At 54.5% G+C, this 25511-nt stretch overlaps 12 protein-coding genes across 12 annotated transcripts; 6 read left to right on the top strand and 6 right to left on the bottom strand.

The window, feature by feature from the left end:
• Positions 1–1017: 1017 nt before the first annotated feature.
• LOC311163961 (feather keratin 3-like) lies at positions 1018–1410 on the bottom strand (the record flags this gene model as incomplete). The annotated part of the gene is made up of 1 exon (XM_084223177.1): positions 1018–1410. The coding sequence occupies one exon, from the start codon at positions 1408–1410 to the stop codon at positions 1018–1020; it is 393 nt and encodes a 130-aa protein (XP_084079303.1).
• Positions 1411–2479: 1069 nt separating this feature from the next.
• Positions 2480–2872, top strand: LOC311163894 (feather keratin 3-like; the record flags this gene model as incomplete). The annotated part of the gene is made up of 1 exon (XM_084223059.1): positions 2480–2872. One exon carries the CDS (start codon positions 2480–2482, stop codon positions 2870–2872), a length of 393 nt encoding a protein of 130 aa, XP_084079185.1.
• A 1396-nt stretch (positions 2873–4268) lies between these two features.
• Positions 4269–4661, bottom strand: LOC311164100 (feather keratin 3-like; the record flags this gene model as incomplete). The annotated part of the gene is made up of 1 exon (XM_084223412.1): positions 4269–4661. The coding sequence occupies one exon, from the start codon at positions 4659–4661 to the stop codon at positions 4269–4271; it is 393 nt and encodes a 130-aa protein (XP_084079538.1).
• A 1107-nt stretch (positions 4662–5768) lies between these two features.
• LOC311164035 (feather keratin 3-like) lies at positions 5769–6161 on the top strand (the record flags this gene model as incomplete). Its single annotated transcript, XM_084223291.1, has 1 exon — positions 5769–6161. One exon carries the CDS (start codon positions 5769–5771, stop codon positions 6159–6161), a length of 393 nt encoding a protein of 130 aa, XP_084079417.1.
• A 1483-nt stretch (positions 6162–7644) lies between these two features.
• Positions 7645–8037, bottom strand: LOC311163883 (feather keratin 3-like; the record flags this gene model as incomplete). Its single annotated transcript, XM_084223041.1, has 1 exon — positions 7645–8037. The coding sequence occupies one exon, from the start codon at positions 8035–8037 to the stop codon at positions 7645–7647; it is 393 nt and encodes a 130-aa protein (XP_084079167.1).
• Positions 8038–9096: 1059 nt separating this feature from the next.
• On the top strand, positions 9097–9489 carry LOC311164102 (feather keratin 3-like; the record flags this gene model as incomplete). The annotated part of the gene is made up of 1 exon (XM_084223415.1): positions 9097–9489. One exon carries the CDS (start codon positions 9097–9099, stop codon positions 9487–9489), a length of 393 nt encoding a protein of 130 aa, XP_084079541.1.
• Positions 9490–11026: 1537 nt separating this feature from the next.
• Positions 11027–11419, bottom strand: LOC311164060 (feather keratin 3-like; the record flags this gene model as incomplete). Its single annotated transcript, XM_084223323.1, has 1 exon — positions 11027–11419. The coding sequence occupies one exon, from the start codon at positions 11417–11419 to the stop codon at positions 11027–11029; it is 393 nt and encodes a 130-aa protein (XP_084079449.1).
• A 1054-nt stretch (positions 11420–12473) lies between these two features.
• LOC311163968 (feather keratin 3-like) lies at positions 12474–12866 on the top strand (the record flags this gene model as incomplete). Its single annotated transcript, XM_084223185.1, has 1 exon — positions 12474–12866. One exon carries the CDS (start codon positions 12474–12476, stop codon positions 12864–12866), a length of 393 nt encoding a protein of 130 aa, XP_084079311.1.
• Positions 12867–14378: 1512 nt separating this feature from the next.
• On the bottom strand, positions 14379–14771 carry LOC311164034 (feather keratin 3-like; the record flags this gene model as incomplete). The annotated part of the gene is made up of 1 exon (XM_084223290.1): positions 14379–14771. The coding sequence occupies one exon, from the start codon at positions 14769–14771 to the stop codon at positions 14379–14381; it is 393 nt and encodes a 130-aa protein (XP_084079416.1).
• Positions 14772–15818: 1047 nt separating this feature from the next.
• On the top strand, positions 15819–16211 carry LOC311164005 (feather keratin 3-like; the record flags this gene model as incomplete). Its single annotated transcript, XM_084223229.1, has 1 exon — positions 15819–16211. One exon carries the CDS (start codon positions 15819–15821, stop codon positions 16209–16211), a length of 393 nt encoding a protein of 130 aa, XP_084079355.1.
• A 3111-nt stretch (positions 16212–19322) lies between these two features.
• Positions 19323–19859, bottom strand: LOC311163812 (scale keratin-like; the record flags this gene model as incomplete). The annotated part of the gene is made up of 1 exon (XM_084222940.1): positions 19323–19859. The coding sequence occupies one exon, from the start codon at positions 19857–19859 to the stop codon at positions 19323–19325; it is 537 nt and encodes a 178-aa protein (XP_084079066.1).
• A 4037-nt stretch (positions 19860–23896) lies between these two features.
• Positions 23897–24457, top strand: LOC311163811 (uncharacterized protein; the record flags this gene model as incomplete). Its single annotated transcript, XM_084222939.1, has 1 exon — positions 23897–24457. The coding sequence occupies one exon, from the start codon at positions 23897–23899 to the stop codon at positions 24455–24457; it is 561 nt and encodes a 186-aa protein (XP_084079065.1).
• Positions 24458–25511: the final 1054 nt, after the last annotated feature.

The raw sequence follows: 25511 nt of genomic DNA, 5'->3' as shown, positions 1-25511 counted from the left end.
GAGAAGACAGCAAAGGAGGTAGAGAAGGAGGTGGAGGAAGAGAAAACATAAAACAAGAAGAAGGAAAATATAAATAAGAAGATGAGAAACAGTAAGTGAAATCAAAGAGAAACTGAAAGACAAACATAAAGACGAATACAAAAAGACAAACGTAAACAGGATAATACAAAAAGAAAGAGACAGAGGATGTCAGTCCAAGAAAAAGAAAATGGCAATGGCAATGATAAAGACAAAGATAATTGCAAAGACAAAGAGATATACAATGGCAAAGAGATGATGAGGAGGAAATTTAATGCATAGGGCAGAATGACTTGGATTTTTCACTCTGATTTCATTCCCTCCTTTAGGAGAGCCAGGCTTGATGCAGAGGGGCTGGAGCTCTGACATCCTCTGGATGGCTACAGCCCTGGGCGCAATCCTACACACTGCCAGTTGGGTTGCAGAACTGTAAAGAGCCCTGGTATCATGACTTGTGAGAGGGGAATCTGCTGGTCTTCAGTTAGATTCCTTGTAGCTCCTTGTCCTTGTCCTTGTCCTTGTCCTTGTCCTTGTCCTTGTCCTTGTCCTTGTCCTTCTCTTTCTTCTTCTCCTTCTCTTTCTTCTCTTTCTTTTCCTTCCCTGACGCAGTCGCACTTCTTCATATCCATCCTCTTCCCCTTTGATGCCATTTCCTTCTCCGCCTAAACTGCCAATGTAGCCATTCCCAATTCTATCTTACCATTTTTCCCACTCCATTTTCAGTTTTCCCGGGAACACAATGTCCACGCTCACTCCCAGAATTCCCAATCCCCAAGGGTCTTCATGACTTGCGATAAGGAGGCAAAGAGACAGAAATAGGATGCAGGAAAACTTTATTGCAACAACAAGGGCAGCAGAGGCAGGGAGAGGGAGGGTGGGCAGGCCCCAGGCAGGCCGGGTGTCACGGGCTGCAGGAGGCCAGGGCAGCTTGGGCACAGCTCAACTTCTCCATGCTGGGCTGAGGCGGCCACAGGGGCTGTGGGGCTGTTGCTGGTGGCTCTAGCAGGGCCCGCAGGTGTCCCAGAGCTTCTTGCTGTAGCGGGGCAGGGCGCAAGGGCTGCAGGCGGGAGCAGCGTAGGCTCTGCCAAAGGTGCAGAGGCCCCCCGAGGCCTGGGTGGCGCCGGCGCCGTAGAGGCCGCCCAGCCCCAGGTTGGCGCCAAAGGCCGGTGCTCCGGAGGAGCCCACCACGGCCTGCTGGGGGAAGGAGCTGAGGATGGGGCCGGGGAAGGTGACCACCACGGGCGGGGGCTGGATGAAGGCAGACGAGTCGGGGCACTGGCGGGCGCACAGCTCGTTGCAGCTCTCAGCGATGGGCTGGGGCACAGCCACGCTGGTCCTGGGCGGGCACAGGTCTGTGCTGGTCCTGGGGGGGCACAGGTCGTAGCAGGACATCTTGCAGTGGGATCCGAGGGTGCTCTGCAAGAGAGGGCAGCCATGGCAGGAGAGCAGCCCAGGGCAGCGCCCCAGCCACAGGGCCAGGGTGCCAGGGAGCCGTGAGCAGAAGCGCTGGCACACTTACCCTTGTTCCCGAGGAGGAGAAGGTGGCCAGGGCAGTGCTTGGTCCAGTCTGGCCCAGGCAGGGCTTTTATAGCAGCCCTGGCATTGCTCAGCTCCAGCCTGGCCAATCTGCACAGGGGACACTCCCTCCTGCTGCTGCTGCTGCTGCTGCTGCTGCTGACACCAGGGCTGTGGGGCCCCTGCCCCTCCCTGAGTCAGCATCCCCCAGGTGCCAGCCCAGCACATCCCGGTGCCCAAGCGATCTTGCCCTTCCTGCCACGTCAGATCCTTGATAGCAGGGATGGCACCCAGGAATGGATTCCGGGAACACCTGTCAGGGGCAGGAGCATCTTGGACAGGAGTGTCCGGCGCATTCACAATTGAGCGGATCTGTGCATCACAGGAGGGCCCATCAGAACCGGACCCCATCTGCTTGCCTTCAGTGCCCAGGGAGTTGCACGAGGCTGGGAACAAAAACTTCTCCTGTCAGGCCTTGTCTTTGTAGGTCAAAGTGAGATGTCCATCTGTCTCAGGCTGATTCCAGCCTTGCCCTCCACATTGGACCATTACAGGTGTTCCTGGAGCCCATTCCTGGGTGCCGTCCCTGCTATCAAGGATCTGACGTGGCAGGAAGGACAAGATCATTTTGGCAGCGGGATGTGCTGGGCTGGCACCTGGGGGATGCTGACTCAGGGAGGGGCAGGGGCAGCAGGGAGTGTCCCCTGTGCAGATTGGCCAGGCTGGAGCTGAGCAATGCCAGGGCTGCTATAAAAGCCCTGCCTGGGCCAGACTGGACCAAGCACTGCCCTGGCCACCTTCTCCTCCTCGGGAACAAGGGTAAGTGTGCCAGTGCTTCTGCTCACGGCTCCCTGGCACCCTGGCCCTGTGGTTAAGGTGTTGCCCAGGGCTGCTCACCTGCCATGGCTGCCCTCTCTTGCAGAGCACCCTCGGATCCCACTGCAAGATGTCCTGCTACGACCTGTGCCCCCCCAGGACCAGCACAGACCTGTGCCCGCCCAGGACCAGCGTGGCTGTGCCCCAGCCCATCGCTGAGAGCTGCAACGAGCTGTGCGCCCGCCAGTGCCCCGACTCGTCTGCCTTCATCCAGCCCCCGCCCGTGGTGGTCACCTTCCCCGGCCCCATCCTCAGCTCCTTCCCCCAGCAGGCCGTGGTGGGCTCCTCCGGAGCACCGGCCTTTGGCGCCAACCTGGGGCTGGGCGGCCTCTACGGCGCCGGCGCCACCCAGGCCTCGGGGGGCCTCTGCACCTTTGGCAGAGCCTACGCTGCTCCCGCCTGCAGCCCTTGCGCCCTGCCCCGCTACAGCAAGAAGCTCTGGGACACCTGCGGGCCCTGCTAGAGCCACCAGCAACAGCCCCACAGCCCCTGTGGCCGCCTCAGCCCAGCATGGAGAAGCTGAGCTGTGCCCAAGCTGCCCTGGCCTCCTGCAGCCCGTGACACCCGGCCTGCCCGGGGCCTGCCCACCCTCCCTCTTCCTGCCTCTCCTGCCCTTCTTGCTACAATAAAGTTTTCCTGCATCCAACTTCTGTTTCCTTGCCTCCTTTTCTGGAGTCATGGATACCCCTGGGGATGGGGGAGTTCCAAGCATGGCAGAGGAAATGTTGATGCTGGATGGTCATAGGAAATGGAAAATGGAACGGGAATGGGAAGGCTAAACACGAGTGGGGATTGAACAGTTGAGGTGTGGAAGAAAATTAAATCCAAGCTGACATAGAAGTAGAAGAAGGAGATGAACGTGAAGGTTCAGTTAAGGATGCGGAGAAGGGGAAGAAGACAGCAAAGGAGACAGAGGAAGAGAAAACAGAAAACAAGAAGAAGGAACAATATAAATAAGATGAGAAACAATAAGTGAAATGAACGAGAAAGGAAACAGAAACAAAACAAGGATTACCCAAGAAAAATGTAAACAGAAAAAGACAAGGAGAAAGAGAAAGAGACAGAGGAAGTCCAAGTCCAAGACAAAGAAAATGGCAAGGGCAATGATAAAGACGAAGAGAATTGCAAAGACAAAGAGATATACAAAGACAAGGAGCTGATGAGGAGGAAATTTAATGCATAGGGCAGAATGACTTGGATTTTTCACTCTGATTTCATTCCCTCCTTTAGGAGAGCCAGGATTGATGCAGAGGGGCTGGAGCTTGGTCACCCTTTGCCGCTGGATGGCTCCAGCTCTGGGGGCAGTCCCACTCACTGCCAGCAGGGCTGCAGAACTGTAAAGAGCCCTGGTATCATGACTTGTGAGCAGGGGATCTGTTGGTCTTCAGTTGGACTCCTTGTAGCTCCTGGTCCTTGTCCTTCTCTTTCTTCTTCTCCTTCTCCTTCTCTTTCTTGTCCTTCCCTTACTCAGTCACACTTCTTCATATCCATCCCCTTCCACTTTGATGCCATTTCCTTCTCCACTTTAAACTCCAATGTAACATTCCCAATTCTATCTTACAATTTTACACACTCCTTTTTTATTCTTCCCGGGAACATCATTTCCCCTCCCCACCCAGAATCCCCCATCCCCAGGACTCTTCATGACTTCAGAAAAGGAGGTAAAGAAACAGGATTTGGATGCAGGAAAACTTTATTGTAGCAAGAAGGGCAGGAGAGGCAGGGAGAGGGAGGGTGGGCAGGCCCCGGGCAGGCCGGGTGTCACGGGCTGCAGGAGGCCAGGGCAGCTTGGGCACAGCTCAGCTTCTCCATGCTGGGCTGAGGCGGCCACAGGGGCTGTGGGGCTGTTGCTGGTGGCTCTAGCAGGGCCCGCAGGTGTCCCAGAGCTTCTTGCTGTAGCGGGGCAGGGCGCAAGGGCTGCAGGCGGGAGCAGCGTAGGCTCTGCCAAAGGTGCAGAGGCCCCCCGAGGCCTGGGTGGCGCCGGCGCCGTAGAGGCCGCCCAGCCCCAGGTTGGCGCCAAAGGCCGGTGCTCCGGAGGAGCCCACCACGGCCTGCTGGGGGAAGGAGCTGAGGATGGGGCCGGGGAAGGTGACCACCACGGGCGGGGGCTGGATGAAGGCAGACGAGTCGGGGCACTGGCGGGCGCACAGCTCGTTGCAGCTCTCAGCGATGGGCTGGGGCACAGCCACGCTGGTCCTGGGCGGGCACAGGTCTGTGCTGGTCCTGGGGGGGCACAGGTCGTAGCAGGACATCTTGCAGTGGGATCCGAGGGTGCTCTGCAAGAGAGGGCAGCCATGGCAGGAGAGCAGCCCAGGGCAGCGCCCGAGCCACAGGGCCAGGGTGCCAGGGAGCCGTGAGCAGAAGCGCTGGCACACTTACCCTTGTTCCCGAGGAGGAGAAGGTGGCCAGGGCAGTGCTTGGTCCAGTCTGGCCCAGGCACGGCTTTTATAGCAGCCCTGGCATTGCTCAGCTCCAGCCTGGCCAATCTGCACAGGGGACACTCCCTCCTGCTGCTGCTGCTGCTGCTGCTGCTGCTGCTGACACCAGGGCTGTGCGGCCCCTGCCCCTCCCTGAGTCAGCATCCCCCAGGTGCCAGCCCAGCACATCCCGCTGCCCAAGCCATCTTGTTCTTCCTGCCATGTGAGGAACTTGATAGCAGGGATGGCACCCAGGAATGGGCTCCAGGAAAACCAGGCAGGGGCTGGAGTGCGTGTGGCTGGAGTAGAAAAATATTTCACCACGGAGTGAATGTGTGCATCACAGGAGAGCCCCGCAGAACCAGACCCATCTGCCTGGCATCAGTGCCCATGAAGTTCCAGAAGGGTGGGAACAAAAACATTGCCTGATATTCTGAGGTCAAAGAAAAGATATGTCCATCTGGCACAGGCTGATTCCAGCCTTGCCCCACCCTTCTGGACAATTAAAATTGTTTCTGGCGTCAATTCCTTGGTGCTATCCCTGCTATCAAGGATCTGACGTGGCAGGAAGGCTAAGATCACTTGGGCAGTGGGATGTGCTGGGCTGGCAGCTGGGGGTTGCTGACTCAGGGAGGGGCAGGGGCCGCACAGCCCTGGTGTCAGCAGCAGCAGCAGCAGCAGCAGCAGCAGGGAGTGTCCCCTGTGCAGATTGGCCAGGCTGGAGCTGAGCAATGCCAGGGCTGCTATAAAAGCCCTGCCTGGGCCAGACTGGACCAAGCACTGCCCTGGCCACCTTCTCCTCCTCGGGAACAAGGGTAAGTGTGCCAGCGCTTCTGCTCATGGCTCCCTGGCACCCTGGCCCTGTGGCTCAGGCGCTGCCCTGGGCTGCTCTCCTGCCATGGCTGCCCTCTCTTGCAGAGCACCCTCGGATCCCACTGCAAGATGTCCTGCTACGACCTGTGCCCCCCCAGGACCAGCACAGACCTGTGCCCCCCCAGGACCAGCGTGGCTGTGCCCCAGCCCATTGCTGAGAGCTGCAACGAGCTGTGCGCCCGCCAGTGCCCCGACTCGTCTGCCTTCATCCAGCCCCCGCCCGTGGTGGTCACCTTCCCCGGCCCCATCCTCAGCTCCTTCCCCCAGCAGGCCGTGGTGGGCTCCTCCGGAGCACCGGCCTTTGGCGCCAACCTGGGGCTGGGCGGCCTCTACGGCGCCGGCGCCACCCAGGCCTCGGGGGGCCTCTGCACCTTTGGCAGAGCCTACGCTGCTCCCGCCTGCAGCCCTTGCGCCCTGCCCCGCTACAGCAAGAAGCTCTGGGACACCTGCGGGCCCTGCTAGAGCCACCAGCAACAGCCCCACAGCCCCTGTGGCCGCCTCAGCCCAGCATGGAGAAGCTGAGCTGTGCCCAAGCTGCCCTGGCCGCCTGCAGCCCGTGACACCCGGCCTGCCTGGGGCCTGCCCACCCTCCCTCTCCCTGCCTCTCCTGCCCTTCTTGGTGCAATAAAGTTTTCCTGCATCCAATTTCTGTCTCTTTGCCTCCTCTGCCACAACTAGGAAGTCTGTGGCCATGGGGGTGTTCGAAGAGCGGGAGGAGAAATGGTGTTGGGGGATAGCCAGGGGCAATGGAAAATGGATGGGGAAGGGGAAGGAAAAGAGATTAGGGAGAGGGAACAGTAATGTGGACAAGAAAATGAAAACAAAATGGAGACCGAATTAAAAGTTAGAGAATGTTGGGAAGGGTTTGGGCTAGGAGAACAAGAAGAAGGACGAGAAGGATGAGAAGGAGAAGAGGAAGGAGGAGAAAGATGAGGAGAAGGAAGAGAGGAAGGAGGAGAAGGAGGATAAGAAGAGGAAAGAGAATGTGAACAAGAATGACAAGAGGAAGTAGAAGAAGGAGATGAAGAAAGAGAAGATGGTAAACAGGGAATGGGGGAAATATAAAGAAGATAGACTGAGACATTGCATTGGAAGCAGAAGTAGTTGATGACAAGGAAATTTGATATCAAGGGAAGAGTGAGGGAGAAATCTCACTCTGATTTCTGTCCCCTATCATTCAGCAGAGCCATGGTGACGCTAAGGTTCTAGAGCTCTGGTAGCCTTTGCCCTGGAATAGCTCCCATCGCCATCGCCAATCCCACTCTTTGCCAACACAACTGTACATGTGTAAGAGCTTCTGGTCTCACGGCTGGCAAGCCAGGGGATCGGTCTGTCTTCAGGCAGAGAATTTGGGGATCCTTGTCCTTGTCCTTGTCCTTGTCCTTGTCCTTGTCCTTTCCTTGTCCTTGTCCTTGCCCTTGCCATTGTCCTTGCCCTTCTCCTTCTTCTTCTCTTTCTCCTTCTTCTCTTCCTGTCTCTATTTCTTGCCCTGTGTCTCATTCCCCTCCTCCTGGTTCTTTTGCTCCTAACCTCACCGGTCCCCAAAGTGCTCGTTCATATCCTTCCAGTTCCTGTTTGATTCTACTTTGACCTCAACTTCAACCTCCGACGACACACTCCATTTTCTGTATAACCTTCCCATTCCATTTAGAATTCCTATTCGCTGTGGCCATCCCAACATCACCAATTCCCCTCCAACACTTGAAACACCACAAATCCAGGGGTCATTATGACTTGGGAAAATGAAGGAAAGAAACAGGAGTTGGATGCAGGAAAACTTTATTGTAGCAAGAAGGGCAGGAGAGGCAGGGAGACGGAGGGTGGGCAGGCCCCGGGCAGGCCAGGTGTCACGGGCTGCAGGCAGCCAGGGCAGCTTGGGCACAGCTCAACTTCTCCATGCTGGGCTGAGGCGGCCACAGGGGCTGTGGGGCTGTTGCTGGTGGCTCTAGCAGGGCCCGCAGGTGTCCCAGAGCTTCTTGCTGTAGCGGGGCAGGGCGCAAGGGCTGCAGGCGGGAGCAGCGTAGGCTCTGCCAAAGGTGCAGAGGCCCCCCGAGGCCTGGGTGGCGCCGGCGCCGTAGAGGCCGCCCAGCCCCAGGTTGGCGCCAAAGGCCGGTGCTCCGGAGGAGCCCACCACGGCCTGCTGGGGGAAGGAGCTGAGGATGGGGCCGGGGAAGGTGACCACCACGGGCGGGGGCTGGATGAAGGCAGACGAGTCGGGGCACTGGCGGGCGCACAGCTCGTTGCAGCTCTCAGCGATGGGCTGGGGCACAGCCACGCTGGTCCTGGGCGGGCACAGGTCTGTGCTGGTCCTGGGGGGGCACAGGTCGTAGCAGGACATCTTGGAGTGGGATCCGAGGGTGCTCTGCAAGAGAGGGCAGCCATGGCAGGAGAGCAGCCCTGGGCACCAACTTACCCACAGGGCCAGGGTGCCAGGGAGCCGTGAGCAGAAGCGCTGGCACACTTACCCTTGTTCCTGAGGAGGAGAAGGTGGCCAGGGCAGTGCTTGGTCCAGTCTGGCCCAGGCAGGGCTTTTATAGCAGCCCTGGCATTGCTCAGCTCCAGCCTGGCCAATCTGCACAGGGGACACTCCCTCCTACTGCTGCTGCTGCTGCTGCTGACACCAGGGCTGTGTGGCCCCTGCCCCTCCCTGAGTCAGCATCCCCCAGGTGCCAGCCCAGCACATCCCGCTGCCCAAGCCATCTTGTCCTTCCTACCATGTGAGGGACTTGAAAGCAGGGATGGCACCAAGGAATGGGCTCCAGGAACACCAGGCAGGGGCTGGAGTGTGTGTGTGGCTGGAGTAGAAAAAGACATCACCATGGAGTGAATGTGTGCATCACAGGAGAGCCCGGCAGAGCCAGACCCATCTGCCTGGCATCAGTGCCCACATCGTTCCACAACGGTGGGAACAAAAACATTGCCTGATATTCTGAGGTCAAAGAAAAGAGATGTCCATCTGGCACAGGCTGATTCCAGCCTTGCCCCACCCCTTTGGACAATTAAAATTGTTCCTGGCGTCAATTCCTTGGTGCTATCCCTGCTATCAAGAATCTGACATGGCAGGAAGGCCAAGATCACTTTCGCAGCTGGATGTGCTGGGCTGGCATCTAGAAGATGCTGATTCAGGGAGTGGCAGGGGCAGCAGGGAGTGTCCCCTGTGCAGATTGGCCAGGCTGGAGCTGAGCAATGCCAGGGCTGCTATAAAAGCCCTGCCTTGGCCAGACTGGACCAAGCACTGCCCTGGCCACCTTCTCCTCCTCGGGAACAAGGGTAAGTGTGCCAGCGCTTCTGCTCACGGCTCCCTGGCACCCTGGCCCTGTGGGTAAGTTGGTGCCCAGGGCTGCTCACCTGCCATGGCTGCCGTCTCTTGCAGAGCACCCTCGGATCCCACTGCAAGATGTCCTGCTACGACCTGTGCCCCCCCAGGACCAGCACAGACCTGTGCCCGCCCAGGACCAGCGTGGCTGTTCCCCAGCCCATCGCTGAGAGCTGCAACGAGCTGTGCGCCCGCCAGTGCCCCGACTCGTCTGCCTTCATCCAGCCCCCGCCCGTGGTGGTCACCTTCCCCGGCCCCATCCTCAGCTCCTTCCCCCAGCAGGCCGTGGTGGGCTCCTCCGGAGCACCGGCCTTTGGCGCCAACCTGGGGCTGGGCGGCCTCTACGGCGCCGGCGCCACCCAGGCCTCGGGGGGCCTCTGCACCTTTGGCAGAGCCTACGCTGCTCCCGCCTGCAGCCCTTGCGCCCTGCCCCGCTACAGCAAGAAGCTCTGGGACACCTGCGGGCCCTGCTAGAGCCACCAGCAACAGCCCCACAGCCCCTGTGGCCGCCTCAGCCCAGCATGGAGAAGTTGAGCTGTGCCCAAGCTGCCCTGGCCTCCTGCAGCCCGTGACACCTGGCCTGCCGGGGCCTGCCCACCCTCCCTCTCCCTGCCTCTCCTGTCCTTCTTGCTACAATAAAGTTTTCCTGCATCCAACTCCTGTTTCTTTCCTTCATTTTCCCAAGTCATAATGACCCCTGGATTTGTGGTGTTTCAAGTGTTGGAGGGGAATTGGTGATGTTGGGATGGCCACAGCGAATAGGAATTCTAAATGGAATGGGAAGGTTATACAGAAAATGGAGTGTGTCGTCGGAGGTTGAAGTTGAGGTCAAAATGGAATCAAAGTGGCCGTGGAAGGATACAAAGGAGAACTTTGGGAACCAGTGAGGTTAGGAGAAAAAGAACTAGGAGGAGGGGACTGAGACACAGGATAAGAAACAGAGGCAGGAGGAGAAGAAAGAGAAGAAGAAGGACAAGGGCAAGGGCAAGGGCAAGGGCAAGGGCAAGGGCAAGGGCAAGGGCAAGGGCAAGGAAAGGCCAAGGCCAAGGAAAGGACAAGGACAAGGACAAGGACAAGGACAAGGACAAGGACAAGGACAAGGACAAGGACAAGGATCCCCAAGCTCTCTGCCTGAAGACAGACAGATCCCCCGGCTTGCCAGCCGTGAGACCAGAAGCTCTTACACATGTACAGTTGTGTTGGCAAAGAGTGGGATTGGCGATGGCGATGGGAGCTATTCCAGGGCAAAGGCTACCAGAGCTCCAGCCCCTCAGTGCCACCATGGCTCAGCTGAAGGATATGGGACAGAAATCAGAGTGAGATTTCTCCCTCACTCTTCCCTTGATATCAAATTTCCTTGTCATCAACTACTTCTGCTTCCAATGCAATGTCTCAGTCTATCTTCTTTATATTTCCCCCATTCCCTGTTTACCATCTTCTCTTTCTTCATCTCCTTCTTCTACTTCCTCTTGTCATTCTTCTTCACATTCTCTTTCCTCTTCTTATTTCCTCCTTCTCGTCCTTCCTCTTTTCCTTCTCCTCATCTTTCTCCTCCTTCCGCTTCTCCTTCTCATCCTTCTCGTCCTTCTTCTTGTTCTCCTAGCCCAATCCCTTCCCAATATTCTCTATATTTTAATTCAGTGTCCATTTTGTCTTCATTTTCTTGTCCATATCACTGTTCCCTCTCCCTAATCTCTTTTCCTTCCCCTTCCCCATCCATTTTCCATTGCCCCTGGCTATCCCCCAACACCAATTCTCCTCCCGCTCTTTGAACACCCCCATGGCCACAGACTTCCTAGTTGTGGCAGAGGAGGCAAAGAGACAGAAATTGGATGCAGGAAAATTTTATTGCAGCAAGAAGGGCAGGAGAGGCAGGGAGAGGGAGGGTGGGCAGGCCCCAGGCAGGTCGGGTGTCACGGGCTGCAGGAGGCCAGGGCAGCTTGGGCACAGCTCAACTTCTCCATGCTGGGCTGAGGCGGCCACAGGGGCTGTGGGGCTGTTGCTGGTGGCTCTAGCAGGGCCCGCAGGTGTCCCAGAGCTTCTTGCTGTAGCGGGGCAGGGCGCAAGGGCTGCAGGCGGGAGCAGCATAGGCTCTGCCAAAGGTGCAGAGGCCCCCCGAGGCCTGGGTGGCGCCGGCGCCGTAGAGGCCGCCCAGCCCCAGGTTGGCGCCAAAGGCCGGTGCTCCAGAGGAGCCCACCACGGCCTGCTGGGGGAAGGAGCTGAGGATGGGGCCGGGGAAGGTGACCACCACGGGCGGGGGCTGGATGAAGGCAGACGAGTCGGGGCACTGGCGGGCGCACAGCTCGTTGCAGCTCTCAGCGATGGGCTGGGGCACAGCCACGCTGGTCCTGGGCGGGCACAGGTCTGTGCTGGTCCTGGGGGGGCACAGGTCGTAGCAGGACATCTTGCAGTGGGATCCGAGGGTGCTCTGCAAGAGAGGGCAGCCATGGCAGGAGAGCAGCCCAGGGCAGCGCCTGAGCCACAGGGCCAGGGTGCCAGGGAGCCGTGAGCAGAAGCGCTGGCACACTTACCCTTGTTCCCGAGGAGGAGAAGGTGGCCAGGGCAGTGCTTGGTCCAGTCTGGCCCAGGCAGGGCTTTTATAGCAGCCCTGGCATCGCTCAGCTCCAGCCTGGCCAATCTGCACAGGGGACACTCCCTGCTGCCCCTGCCACTCCCTGAATCAGCATCTTCTAGATGCCAGCCCAGCACATCCAGCTGCGAAAGTGATCTTGGCCTTCCTGCCATGTCAGATTCTTGATAGCAGGGATAGCACCAAGGAATTGACGCCAGGAACAATTTTAATTGTCCAAAGGGGTGGGGCAAGGCTGGAATCAGCCTGTCCCAGATGGACATCTCTGTTCTTTGACCTCAGAAGATCAGGCAATGTTTTTGTTCCCACCGTTGTGGAACCCCGTGGGCATTGATGCCAGGCAGATGGGTCTGGCTCTGCCGGGCTGTTCTGTGATGCACACATTCACTCCGTGGTGAAATCTTTTTCTACTCCAGCCACACACACTCCAACCCCTGCCTGGTGTTCCTGGAGCCCATTCCTTGGTGCCATCCCTGCTTTCAAGTCCCTCACGTGGCAGGAAGAACAAGATGGCTTGGGCAGTGGGATGTGCTGGGCTGGCATCTGGGGGATGCTGACTCAGGGAGGGGCAGGGGCCGCACAGCCCTGGTGTCAGCAGCAGCAGCAGCAGCAGCAGGGAGTGTCCCCTGTGCAGATTGGCCAGGCTGGAGCTGAGCAATGCCAGGGCTGCTATAAAAGCCCTGCCTGGGCCAGACTGGACCAAGCACTGCCCTGGCCACCTTCTCCTCCTCGGGAACAAGGGTAAGTGTGCCAGCGCTTCTGCTCACGGCTCCCTGGCACCCTGGCCCTTTGGCTCGGGCGCTGCCCTGGGCTGCTCTCCTGCCATGGCTGCCCTCTCTTGCAGAGCACCCTCGGATCCCACTCCAAGATGTCCTGCTACGACCTGTGCCCCCCCAGGACCTGCACAGACCTGTGCCCCCCAAAGACCAGCGTGGCTGTGCCCCAGCCCATCGCTGAGAGCTGCAACGAGCTGTGCGCCCGCCAGTGCCCCGACTCGTCTGCCTTCATCCAGCCCCCGCCCGTGGTGGTCACCTTCCCCGGCCCCATCCTCAGCTCCTTCCCCCAGCAGGCCGTGGTGGGCTCCTCCGGAGCACCGGCCTTTGGCGCCAACCTGGGGCTGGGCGGCCTCTACGGCGCCGGCGCCACCCAGGCCTCGGGGGGCCTCTGCACCTTTGGCAGAGCCTACGCTGCTCCCGCCTGCAGCCCTTGCGCCCTGCCCCGCTACAGCAAGAAGCTCTGGGACACCTGCGGGCCCTGCTAGAGCCACCAGCAACAGCCCCACAGCCCCTGTGGCCGCCTCAGCCCAGCATGGAGAAGTTGAGCTGTGCCCAAGCTGCCCTGGCCTCCTGCAGCCCGTGACACCCGGCCTGCCTGGGGCCTGCCCACCCTCCCTCTCCTTCCCTCTCCTGCCCTTCTTGCTACAATAAAGTTTTCCTGCATCCAACTTCTGTTTTCCTGTCTCTTTTTCTGCAGTCATAAATTCCCCTGGGGATGGAGGAGTTCCTTGATTGGGAGGGGAAATCATGGTGCTTGGAAGACCACAGAAAATGGAAAATGGAAGGAGAATGGGAAGGCTTAAAAGGAGTGGGGATGGAAGAGTGCATGTTGAGGTGGGGAAGAAAATTAAATCGAAGCTGACATAGAAGTAGTAGAAGGAGATAGATTTGAAACGTTCAGTTAAGGATGCGTTGAAGGGGAAGAAGACAGCGAAGGAGGTAGAGAGGGAGGTGGAGGAAGAGAAAACAGAAAACAAGAAGAAGGAACAATAAAAATAAGAAGATGAGAAACAGTAAGTGAAATCAAAGAGAAACTGAAAGACAAACCAAACAAGGAATACATAAGATAAGTGTAAACAGAAAAACACAGACAGAAAGAGAAAGAGACAGAGGTCGTCAAAGACAAAGAAAATGGCAATTGCAATGATAAAGATGAAGAGAAATGCAAAGACAAAGAGATATACAAAGACAGAGAGCTGTTGGGGAGGATATTTAATGTATAGGGCAGAATGACTTGGATTTTTCACTCTGATTTCATTCCCTCCTTTAGGAGAGCCAGGCTTGATACAGAGGGGCTGGAGCTCTGATGCCCTTTGCCCCTGGATGGCTCCACATATGGGAACAATCCTACTCATTGCCAGCAGGGCTGCAGAACTGTAAAGAGCCCTGGTATCATGACTTGTGAGCAGGGCACCTATCGGTCTTCCGTTAGACCCCTGGTAGCTCCTGGTCCTTGTCCTTGTCCTTGTCCTTGTCCTTGTCCTTGTCCTTGTCCTTGTCCTTGTCCTTGTCCTTGTCCTTGTCCTTGTCCTTGTCCTTGTCCTGGTCCTGGTCCTTATCCTTGTCCTTCTCTTTCTTCTTCTCTTTCTCTTTCTACTCCTTCCCTGACGCAGTCCCACTTCTTCATATCCATCCCCTTCCCCTTTGATGCCATTTCCTTCTCCGCTTTAACCTCCAATTTAACATTCCCAATTCTATTTTACCATTTTGCCCACTCCATTTTAATTCTTCCCAGGAACATTATTCCCCTCCCAACCCAGAAGTCCCCATCCCCAGGGGTCTTCATGACTTGTGATGAGGAAAAGAGACATGAATTGGATGCAGGGAAACTTTATTGTAGCAAGAAGGGCAGGAGAGGGAAGGAGAGGGAGGGTGGGCAGGCCCCAGGCAGGCCGGGTGTCACGGGCTGCAGGCGGCCAGGGCAGCTTGGGCACAGCTCAGCTTCTCCATGCTGGGCTGAGGCGGCCACAGGGGCTGTGGGGCTGTTGCTGGTGGCTCTAGCAGGGCCCGCAGGTGTCCCAGAGCTTCTTGCTGTAGCGGGGCAGGGCGCAAGGGCTGCAGGCGGGAGCAGCGTAGGCTCTGCCAAAGGTGCAGAGGCCCCCCGAGGCCTGGGTGGCGCCGGCGCCGTAGAGGCCGCCCAGCCCCAGGTTGGCGCCAAAGGCCGGTGCTCCGGAGGAGCCCACCACGGCCTGCTGGGGGAAGGAGCTGAGGATGGGGCCGGGGAAGGTGACCACCACGGGCGGGGGCTGGATGAAGGCAGACGAGTCGGGGCACTGGCGGGCGCACAGCTCGTTGCAGCTCTCAGCGATGGGCTGGGGCACAGCCACGCTGGTCCTGGGCGGGCACAGGTCTGTGCTGGTCCTGGGGGGGCACAGGTCGTAGCAGGACATCTTGCAGTGGGATCCGAGGGTGCTCTGCAAGAGAGGGCAGCCATGGCAGGAGAGCAGCCCAGGGCAGCGCCCGAGCCACAGGGCCAGGGTGCCAGGGAGCCGTGAGCAGAAGCGCTGGCACACTTACCCTTGTTCCCGAGGAGGAGAAGGTGGCCAGGGCAGTGCTTGGTCCAGTCTGGCCAAGGCAGGGCTTTTATAGCAGCCCTGGCATTGCTCAGGTCCAGCCTGGCCAATCTGCTCAGGGGACACTCCCTGCTGCTGCTGCTGCTGCTGCTGACACCAGGGCTGTGCGGCCCCTGCCCCTCCCTGAGTCAGCATCCCCCAGGTGCCAGCCCAGCACATCCCGCTGCCCAAGAGATCTTAGCCTTCCTGCCACGTCAGATTCTTGATAGCAGGGATAGCACCAAGGAATTGACGCCAGGAACAATTTTAATTGTCCAGAGGGGTGGGGCAAGGCTGGAATCAGCCTGTGCCAGATGGACATCTCTTTTCTTTGACCTCAGAAGATCAGGCAATATTTTTGGTCCCAGCCTTCTGGAACCCCATGGACACTGATGCTAGGGAGATGGGCCCGGCTCTGCGAGGCTCTCCTGTGATGCACACATTCACTCCGTGGTGAAATCTTTTTCTAATCCAGCCGCACACACTCCATCCCCTGCCTGGTGTTCCTGGAGCCCATTCCTGGGTACCATCCCTGCTTTCAAGTCCCTCATGTGGCAGGAAGGACATGATCGCTTGGGCACTGCTGGGCTGGCACCTTGGAGATGCTGACTCAGGGAGGGGCAGGGGCAGCAGGGAGTGTCCCCTTTGCAGATTGGCCAGGCTGGAGCTGAGCAATGCCAGGGCTGCTATAAAAGCCGTGCCTGGGCCAGACTGGACCAAGCACTGCCCTGGCCACCTTCTCCTCCTCGGGAACAAGGGTAAGTGTGCCAGCGCTTCTGCTCACGGCTCCCTGGCACCCTGGCCCTGTGGCTCGGGCGCTGCCCTGGGCTGCTCTCCTGCCATGGCTGCCCTCTCTTGCAGAGCACCCTCGGATCCCACTGCAAGATGTCCTGCTATGACCTGTGCCCCCCCAGGACCAGCACAGACCTGTGCCCGCCCAGGACCAGCGTGGCTGTGCCCCAGCCCATCGCTGAGAGCTGCAACGAGCTGTGCGCCCGCCAGTGCCCCGACTCGTCTGCCTTCATCCAGCCCCCGCCCGTGGTGGTCACCTTCCCCGGCCCCATCCTCAGCTCCTTCCCCCAGCAGGCCGTGGTGGGCTCCTCCGGAGCACCGGCCTTTGGCGCCAACCTGGGGCTGGGCGGCCTCTACGGCGCCGGCGCCACCCAGGCCTCGGGGGGCCTCTGCACCTTTGGCAGAGCCTACGCTGCTCCCGCCTGCAGCCCTTGCGCCCTGCCCCGCTACAGCAAGAAGCTCTGGGACACCTGCGGGCCCTGCTAGAGCCACCAGCAACAGCCCCACAGCCCCTGTGGCCGCCTCAGCCCAGCATGGAGAAGTTGAGCTGTGCCCAAGCTGCCCTGGCCTCCTGCAGCCCGTGACACCCGGCCTGCCCGGGGCCTGCCCACCCTCCCTCTCCCTGCCTCTCCTGCCCTTCTTCCTACAATAAAGTTTCCCTGCATCCATCTCCTGTCTCTCTGTGTATTTTTCTGGAAATTTTTTCCCTCTTCATCCTGAGGGTTGATTCTGATCACTCTTTTTTTTGCCCGGGCCTTTCATATGATTTTTTCCTCTTTGAGATATCAGGTGATCTCTGGTTTGTTTGTATCAATTCAAGTTCTACCCTTTGGTTTACTCAGGATTATTTCCCTTTTTTTTTCCTGGATTCAGTATGTCTGTCAGACAGGCAGTGGCGTGTTAGCAGTGAAACTGAAATCGGGTGGGCTTCTTCCCTTGGTTTTACAGCTTCTGCTTATGTTACCATGACTCTTGGGTGTTTTATGTTTGCAGTGTATTCTCTCCAGAGCTCATTAATGGCACAGGGATCTCTGGCACACTCATGGTCACAGCAGGAGCTGATATCCCCAGGCTTTGAGGGTACAAAATCCCAGCGAGGCCTTTTTTTGTCCCTCCTTGGTGGTACTATCTGGAGCTGTTATTCTATTTTTGCACTGTGATTTAAATTATTTTAAGCATCCAGAGGTCTGAAATTCTTCTTGGAAGACCTGGGCTCGAGGCAGTGAGAAATCCTTGTGTGATTGTGACTGTGAGAGGTTTGGGGACTCAAGCAGAGGTCACTGGAACCGGTGGTGGCTCAGATTGTTCAACTGCACGTGACCTTCATTGTCCTGGGCTGGTTGACAATGTGGGGATCAGTCCTGGCTTGGACTCGATGATGCTGGAGGTGTTTTTTCCTGGTTCCTGGGATGCTGAGGTGGCTCCTGGAAGGAGGGACAGGAAGGTTTCCTTGCCATTGCAGCACCTCCTTTCCCTACAGTCAGCAGGCACCCAGCTCTGCCCTGTCCCATGATGGTCACTCCGTTACTGCTGCTCCCAGCAGTTCAGCCACCTCGTTTTTCCAGTCTGAAACTCTGATTCCCTCCGGCTCAGTGCCACTCAGCTTTCTGTTATCAGGGCTCCCAAGAGATGTGCCAATGCCAGGAACGCAGATGAATAATTAGAGGCTTTTCGGGATGGATCCTTGAGTAACAAATGGAGTGAACTCCCTCCACCCCATAACTCCACTGAGAGAAAGGTCAGCCATTTGTTGGATTTTGCAATCAGACATGAGCTCACCCTGAGCAGGCATCCAGCCCAAATTAAAGCTGTGTAATCGTGGTTCCCGAGGTGTTAATGGCTCTCTTCAGGGGCGTTATCTTGGGCTGAGAACTTGTCTGACACAACACTTAATTAGGCTGGTACCTGCCTGGCACTGCCTGGCTGAGAGGATCAGGTGAAATTTGGCAGTCGCAGCTCAGGTGTTAATGGCTCATGATTTACACCCAAGCACCTCTTGGAGGCTGCAGGTGGAAGAAAAGATCAGAAGAGAAACGGGGGGAAAAGCATCGGTGTTTTGTAAAGTTGCTGCAGGAGCTGCCCTGGATGAGAGGAGAGGGGACAGGGAGGATGAAGCAGGGAGAGAGAGGAGAACCTGCCAGGGGAGAGCTTTTGGAGAGGCAGCAGGGGATGCTCAGGTTGGAGATGGGAATTTCCTCCTGGGAAGGGCAGTCAGGCCTTGGAAGGGGCTCAGGGAGGTTTGGAATTCCCATCCCTTGAGATGTCCAAGGAATTCCTGGATGTTGGGCTTGGTGACCAGGTGGGGATCCAGCACATCTTGGATGATCTCAAAGGTCTTTTCCAACCCAAAAAATTCTGTGGGTTTTTTGTCAAAATATTCTCAAATAAGCGTTTGTTTACCTATAAAAATTAAGTCTTTTTTTGTGAAAATAAAAGCAGCATTCACAGGTACCATGGACTAATTTTCATTTCAATTTCTTACAGCCATCCGAGAGATCCAGTCCAATACAAGGAAGAGTATCGAAATTACCCGTGAAAAATAAGATTTGCTCTTCCTTGACACTGATCAAGATAATTTCTTTGAAAGAGTCTTGCTGAAGGAAGAGGTAAATCCTCTCTAATGCATCAGTTCATGTTCTTTTTGCCTCACGTGCTGACAGGTTCAGCCAAACCTTCCCCGAGGCAACTTTATCGTGGCAGTGATTAAGGAAAAAAGAGAAGGTAATGCCTCATCTTTGCTCATCAGATACCTATCTCAAAAATTGCTTCCCTTTGTTCATCTTCCTGCTATCATTCCTTTTCAGAACGTGTTTTGGCAGAACTTCAGGCAGTATTTTTTAGCTCTGTCTTTGAAGGCAGTTGGATGATTTCTAATACACCGACTGGAAGATGTAAAAATAAAAGGAATTCCAGCACCAAATTAATGACTTAAAAAAATAAACGTGGAATATCCTGGGTTGGAAGGGCCACATGGGGATTGAGTCCAACTCCTGGCCCTGCACAGGCACCCCAGGAATCCCACCCTGTGTCTGAGAGTGTTGTCCTTGAGCTCTGGCAGCCTTGGGGATGTGAGAGTTCCCTGTCCCTGCGCCAAACTGGATGGAAATAATTGGAATAACTACTGGAAGTCTGAGAACTGGAATCAGTGTAAGGCAGAGAGGACTCCCAGCTGCAGGTCTGACCAAAAGCATGGTTCTGAGGGGGAAGAATCCCACTCTGGGGCTTAACAAGAAAAACAAAGGCAGATGTTGGATGCAGGATTTTTTTATTGCAAGGGCAGGGCAGGCCCCACTGGACAAGGACACGGGAGGCAAAGACAGGCAGGTTGTCCCTCACTAGAGCTGCTCCCTTAGCTTTGTGGCAGGAGCCAGCAGTTTCAGGGAGAAGCCAGTGGGTGGTGGAGCCACACATTCGGCCACTGGAAGGGGCGGGGAAGAGGAGACTGAACAATGGAAGGAGGAAACAAAAAGGAGAATTTCTAGAGGGGTTCTGTCTCCACGGTCTGAAATGAAGGTCTGACGCTCTGCCCCTTCCTCAGGAGCTCAGGTGGGGATCCACTGGTGCCATTTGACGAGACAAGGGATTTTCCTCTCGGGTTTAGCAGGAGCCGCAGCTGCCGCGGCGGTAGCGGCCGTAGCGGGAGGACCAAGGGCTGCAGGAGCCAAAGGATCTCCCAGAGCCATACAGACCCCGGTACCCCAGGGAGGAGCCCCCACAGGACCCCAGACCCCCATAGCCCAGGGAGGAGCCCCCATAGCCACACAGACCCCCATAGCCTCCAGAGCCAAATCCTCCATAGCCTCCAAAGCCAAATCCCCCATAGCCCCCAGAGCCAAATCCCCCATAGCCCAGGGAGGCCCCAGAGGCTCCAAGGACGGGCGCTCCGGCAGATCCCACCACGGAATTCTGCGGGAAGGAGCTGAGGATGGGGCCGGGGAAGGTGACCACCACGGCGGGAGGCTGGATCACGGTGGTGGAGTCGGGGCACTGGCGGACGCACGGCTCGTTCCCGCTGCCGGCCAGGGGCTGGGGCCGGAGGACGCCGCAGCCGCCGATGAGGCTGGAGCCACCGGTGAGGTCGGAGCCCCCGATGAGGCCGGAGCAACCGCTGGAGCACAGGTCATAGCAGGACATCTTGCAGGGGTGGAGGTTGATCTGCAAGAGTTGATTGGAGCAAGCACAAGATGTTATTTACTGACAGAAAAGGGCTCTGGAGCTGGCTGCTTTTCCCCAGGCAGGAGAGGTTGGAAGCAGTGGAATTTCCCCATGCCTTTTAAAGATGAAAATTGAATAAGAACAATTATTTGTTCTTAAATTATAAGAACAAAAATTATTTGCTGGGGCACTTTGGTGAGTCAGGGGATCAACAAGGAGTGGGACTCTGCTCCAGGAGTTGAGTGTGTTGTTATTCAGGATTTCATTACTCCAGCTCCTCATTCCCACTGATCTCCTTTGTGCTGATCCTTGTCTAAACAGGGATTACAACTCATTGTCTGCTCAGATTCGCTCAGTAGCTTCTTGGATGAGACCATTACAAGGGAATTGCAAAGATGATTGTCCCTAATTTCCAAACATTGAATCAGGGCTTTGAGATCCCTACAAAGAGCTTAACTCCCCAGTATTTTGATTTTTAGCTACGAACTCTTCTGAAAAATTCTCACACCAAACCACTTGCCCGCATTAGCTTGGAAAAACCCAGCGCTTCACGTTTCAGCTCCTTAAGTTCCCTCCAGGATCCCTTTTAATCTTAAATAAATCTAATGCAGAGCATTTGAAACAATTCTCAATTCTTTGTGTCCTACTCCAAGCCAGTGCCTGGTCTCTTGGGGTGTTCATGCCCATTTATCTTGAATTAAAAGCATTTCAGATTTATATTAGATTTTTTCAAATCTATTTCGGATTTGAAATACAACAAATTGGATCTAATGGCAGGTTTGCCTCTAAGCTCAACATTTCCCCGTGGACCAGGAAGATCTAAACTTCCAGAAGAAATAATTTCCAGTTACCCATTTAACCAAACAGAGGATAGGAATAAACATTGAACCTTTCACATTATGGATACAACTGGCAAAGGCAACCCAATTTCCAACAGAATTTTCTGGTAAGGAACTTTTGGTTTGGTTTGGAACAGAGCGCCAGCCTCGAAAGCAGAGAGCAGCCTTCCATAAGGTTTTTGTGAGGTTTATCTCTTCATCTAAAATTTCGCCTACAAGTTCCCAGTGGAAGAGAGCACCCTGGATGAACTGTACAGCAAAGAGAGATTCCAAAAGCAGCAAAGAGCAATTCCAGGAGCAGCAAAGAGCAGCTGCAGACTTACCAAGTCGTTGACAAGAACCAGTGAAGGGAAGAGGTTTGGGAGAACCCCAAGTGGAGGCAGCTTTTATACAGTTCAGACTTGCCTGAGGGCTCAGAGGAGCTCGTTAGTTGACACAGAACATTTCTTTTGTATTGATTGCTCCTCAAAGTGACGAAATTGTTGCACTTTGTGTTTATTGTTGATTTCAAATGTCGCGTTACGTCACACGAGGTCCTTTGATCTGAAATGCTGATGGGTGAAATTGGCGCATCTTTCATCCTAAAACATGATTCATGAATTCGTGTCAGTTTTCTGGGGTGACACCATGTACTGAGATATTTACACACAAATATTTTTTGTCCTGTCTTATAAGACAATTATGCTCAGACATTTACAAAAATTATGAAACTCTCAGAATGGTTTGGAGACACAAATATCCAGAAAAGTCTTATGTTTTTTCTGACCTTTAAACCTGAGTTTAGTCCTGAAGGGAGAGATATGATTTTAAGGATTAGAATGGAAAGCTCAAAATAGTTGGATGGTACATTGAATTAATAATCAAATTTATGTTTTATTGAGATGGTTCCATGTCTGGAAGTGTTGGATCAACCTGGGATGGTCAAAGCTGTCCCTATCCATGGCAAAGGTTGGGACAAGAGGGTCTTTGAGGTCCTTGCCAATTTTAAACCATTCCATGATTCTATATAGGAGAAATCCCAAATTTACCTGTAGTGGAAATAAAATCCCTTTGTTTTTAGAGTATCTTGCACCTAATCCCATCCTTGCTGTCATCTTTCAGCACAGAGCAATTACAAGGTGGGAATCTGCTGGGAAAAGCAAATGTTGGATTTGCTGAGGTTTCTGTCTCTGTTTACACCACGATTGTCCTACTCTATCATTATCATCGTTATCATAATCGCCCACATGGTTATCTTCACACCATGTATTATTTATAAATTATGAGCTTTTTCAAATCTGGAGATACATATGGGGAGTTCCTGAGCCATTATCCTGGAAAAAAAAACTTCACCTGGAAGTTTTACAAGAACATTCCAAGGGATTTTTAAGCTCCTCCTCAACACCCATTACTGACTTGTTCCTACTGTGTCAGAGTTATATAAAATCTTTGCCTAGGTGTAAACACCCCACAATTACAAGAGATTATCTCATTAAAATGCATAAATTGAGGCCACTTGAGTTTTTCCCATAATCAGCTCTTGGTTTCTAATATTGACCTTCCTGTCTTTGACCTTAAGAATAAAATCTATTTTTCATTTTTATTTAATACACAGAATGTTGTGTCTCTAACATGTAAAAATAGGAGGGGAAAGCATGAGAAATTAAAGGGAAGGAAAGCTCGATGAAACAACTCAGAAAACTCAATTTCCATGGAATTGTGGCTGCCAGGTGAAATATTTCTCTGCTTCCACAAAGTGAAAGAGAACCAGTGGAGAGTTCAAAAAGGAACATGGGGAGAGACTTCTTCTAAGGGTTGAATTAGCAGGAAAAGAGGGATTGGATTAAAACTGACAGAGAGGAGGTTTGGATGGGATATTGGGCAGGAATTGTTCCCTGTGAGGGTGGGGAGGCCCTGGCACAGGATATTCCATGGATTCCCCATCCCTGGAAGTGTCCAAGGCCAAGATGGACGAGGCTTGGAGCACCCTGGTCTATGGAAGGTGTCCCAGGATGATCTTTAAGGTCTTTTCCAACCCAACCCGTTCCATGATAGCATTTTGTGGTGTAAAGTCCATTCAAAGATGCTCCTGACTGCTGTGTTTGCCTTGCCTTGAGTGGGTGGAGGGAGAAATGCTGAGCCTGCAGAACCAACATTTTTTCCCTTTGTTATTTGTCCCCAGTCCAGTTCCTAAAAGAAACTCCATTGGCTCCGTGTCTCCTGTTGATCTCACTCAGGGACCTTTACCTGGACAAAACCATGAGTGTCCTTCAGTCACCCTAATTATGAAGAACTCATAAATAAATCAAGTCAGCTTTATTTCCTCCCCTAACGCTAAGGAAAGCAATGGCATCATAAAAAATAATTCCCCACATAAAGCCTGGAGACAACAGAGCTCTGGGATGGAATGTGCAGCTCACGCTATGTGTGGGTTTGAAATGCACCAGCAATAAGCAAAGACAATTTCAGCACTTTGGGGAATTATGTGGCCTGCAATTTGGGGTTGGGACCCAATTATGAGCTGGCGCATCAGGCGCCCAGTGCCCTGTGGGCAAGCAGGGAGCTCTATAAAAGGTGTCTGCACCAGGTCCTTCCATCCACTTCTCTCACCTGTTCTGCCTTTGCGAACCAGGTAAGCCACTCTTGTCTCAAATTTCTCTGAAATGAACTTTCTGTCAAGAAATCGGGGGTTGGGGTCAGGCTGCTGCTGCTCTGTAGGATATTTGGAATTTAATTTCTCATTTACCTCTCTATCTTTTAAGAGAGAGATTCACTGAGTGGCATTGAACCCCAAACTTGTATAATTTTAGCACTCCAAAGGGTTCTTTGTCTGTATTTTAGGACATAAAGAATAACCTCTATATGTGGCTACATTTAGTAGCTGCAAAACTCAGAGTTTTGCTGAGTTTGTAACAGGAAAGATAAAATCTGAGTAGGGATCATCAGCTAAGAGTAATGTAATACTGATGAAATGATCTGATCTGGAAATTCAAAGATACAGCTGAAGAGTACAGACTGTGTTGAAGTCAAGAGTAGCCTGGAGAACACAGCCATAGGAAAAATAAAAAAAGGAAATAAATTCACTTCCCAGATTTATTACCAATACCCTTAGACTGCTTCAGCACAGCCTAAAGCTTGCTATTCCCTTAAAATTAATGCAAATTACCCCTTCCACAGATCAACCTCCACCCCTGCAAGATGTCCTGCTATGACCTGTGCTCCAGCGGTTGCTCCGGCCTCATCGGGGGCTCCGACCTCACCGGTGGCTCCAGCCTCATCGGCGGCTGCGGCGTCCTCCGGCCCCAGCCCCTGGCCGGCAGCGGGAACGAGCCGTGCGTCCGCCAGTGCCCCGACTCCACCACCGTGATCCAGCCTCCCGCCGTGGTGGTCACCTTCCCCGGCCCCATCCTCAGCTCCTTCCCGCAGAATTCCGTGGTGGGATCTGCCGGAGCGCCCGTCCTTGGAGCCTCTGGGGCCTCCCTGGGCTACGGGGGATTTGGCTCTGGGGGCTATGGGGGATTTGGCTCTGGGGGCTATGGAGGATTTGGCTCTGGAGGCTATGGAGGATTTGGCTCTGGGGGCTATGGGGGTCTGTGTGGCTATGGGGGCTCCTCCCTGGGCTATGGGGGTCTGGGGTCCTGTGGGGGCTCCTCCCTGGGGTACCGGGGTCTGTATGGCTCTGGGAGATCCTTTGGCTCCTGCAGCCCTTGGTCCTCCCGCTACGGCCGCTACCGCCGCGGCAGCTGCGGCTCCTGCTAAACCCGAGGGAAGAATCCCAAGGAATGTCTCGCCAGAAGATGAAATGTGATGGTTTCACGGCCAAAGAGCTTGGAACCACTGCTGCTCCGTTCCAAAACCATGGATTTGTAGCTCTCCAGCCCCTTTTGGATTTCTCCTTTTTCAACTTCTGAATCAGAGCTTCTCCCACCCCATTTCTGTGCTGCCTGGGGTAAATATGGAACAAAAGGGCTCAAAATGGGTCCTGCTTGTTCACATGAACAGCTGGGATTTGGAAGAGAACCCGAATCAATCCCATCTGAATGTGCCTCTGGCTGGAGAAGAATTTCTTGCTTCTTGGAGATTCTGCAAATGCATTATTTTGCTTGCTGTCATTAAAAGTTTATTGCATCAAAGTTGCCATGTTCTGGTGGTCTTTTCTCCTGTTTTCACCACTGTTATTTGCCTTTGGAGAAGCCTCACCTGTGCAGGTGTCAGTAACAGCCGAAAATATCCTGGAATCATGGAATGTTTGGGTTGGGAGGGATCTGAAAGCTCATCTCATTCCACACCCGGCCGTGGGCTGGGGCACCTCCCGCTGGCCCAGGTGGCTCAGAGCTTCATCCAACCTGTCCCTAAACCATGGAGATGAATGTCCTGCCCAAAAAACCAGGGCAGATTAAATTTCCATATGAATTTATTCCAGGTAAAGCCTTTGGCTCTTTGAGCTTTGTGTTCTGACTCAAATATTTCCTCAAATACTTAAATTCTGTCCTCAGGAACAACCTTGGAAAAAAATTAAATCAATTTCCTGTCAAATCTTTAAATAAAGTTTTCTGGACCACAGAGTGGAGCTTTGAAATCTGAAGTCTTTCTGAATAATCATGAAATTTAAACATGATTTGTCTGGATGGCTTTTGACAGAAAATCAGCTCCTTCAAGGATTCATTCACCCCAGCAAGAAAAGCTGGAGCAGAGAGAACCTGGGAAAATGGCACCTGGAAAAATGAAAAGGTAGAAAATGCCTTAACCTGTGAGCAAATCCACCCTTCTTGCTCTGGTGGGATTCCACCTTTCAGGATCTACAGAGAAACTG

The sequence above is a fragment of the Fringilla coelebs genome, assembly GCF_963513975.1.
Source record: "Fringilla coelebs genome assembly, chromosome: 29".
NCBI lineage: Eukaryota > Metazoa > Chordata > Aves > Passeriformes > Fringillidae > Fringilla > Fringilla coelebs.
This window is presented reverse-complemented; position numbering and strand designations above follow the sequence as displayed.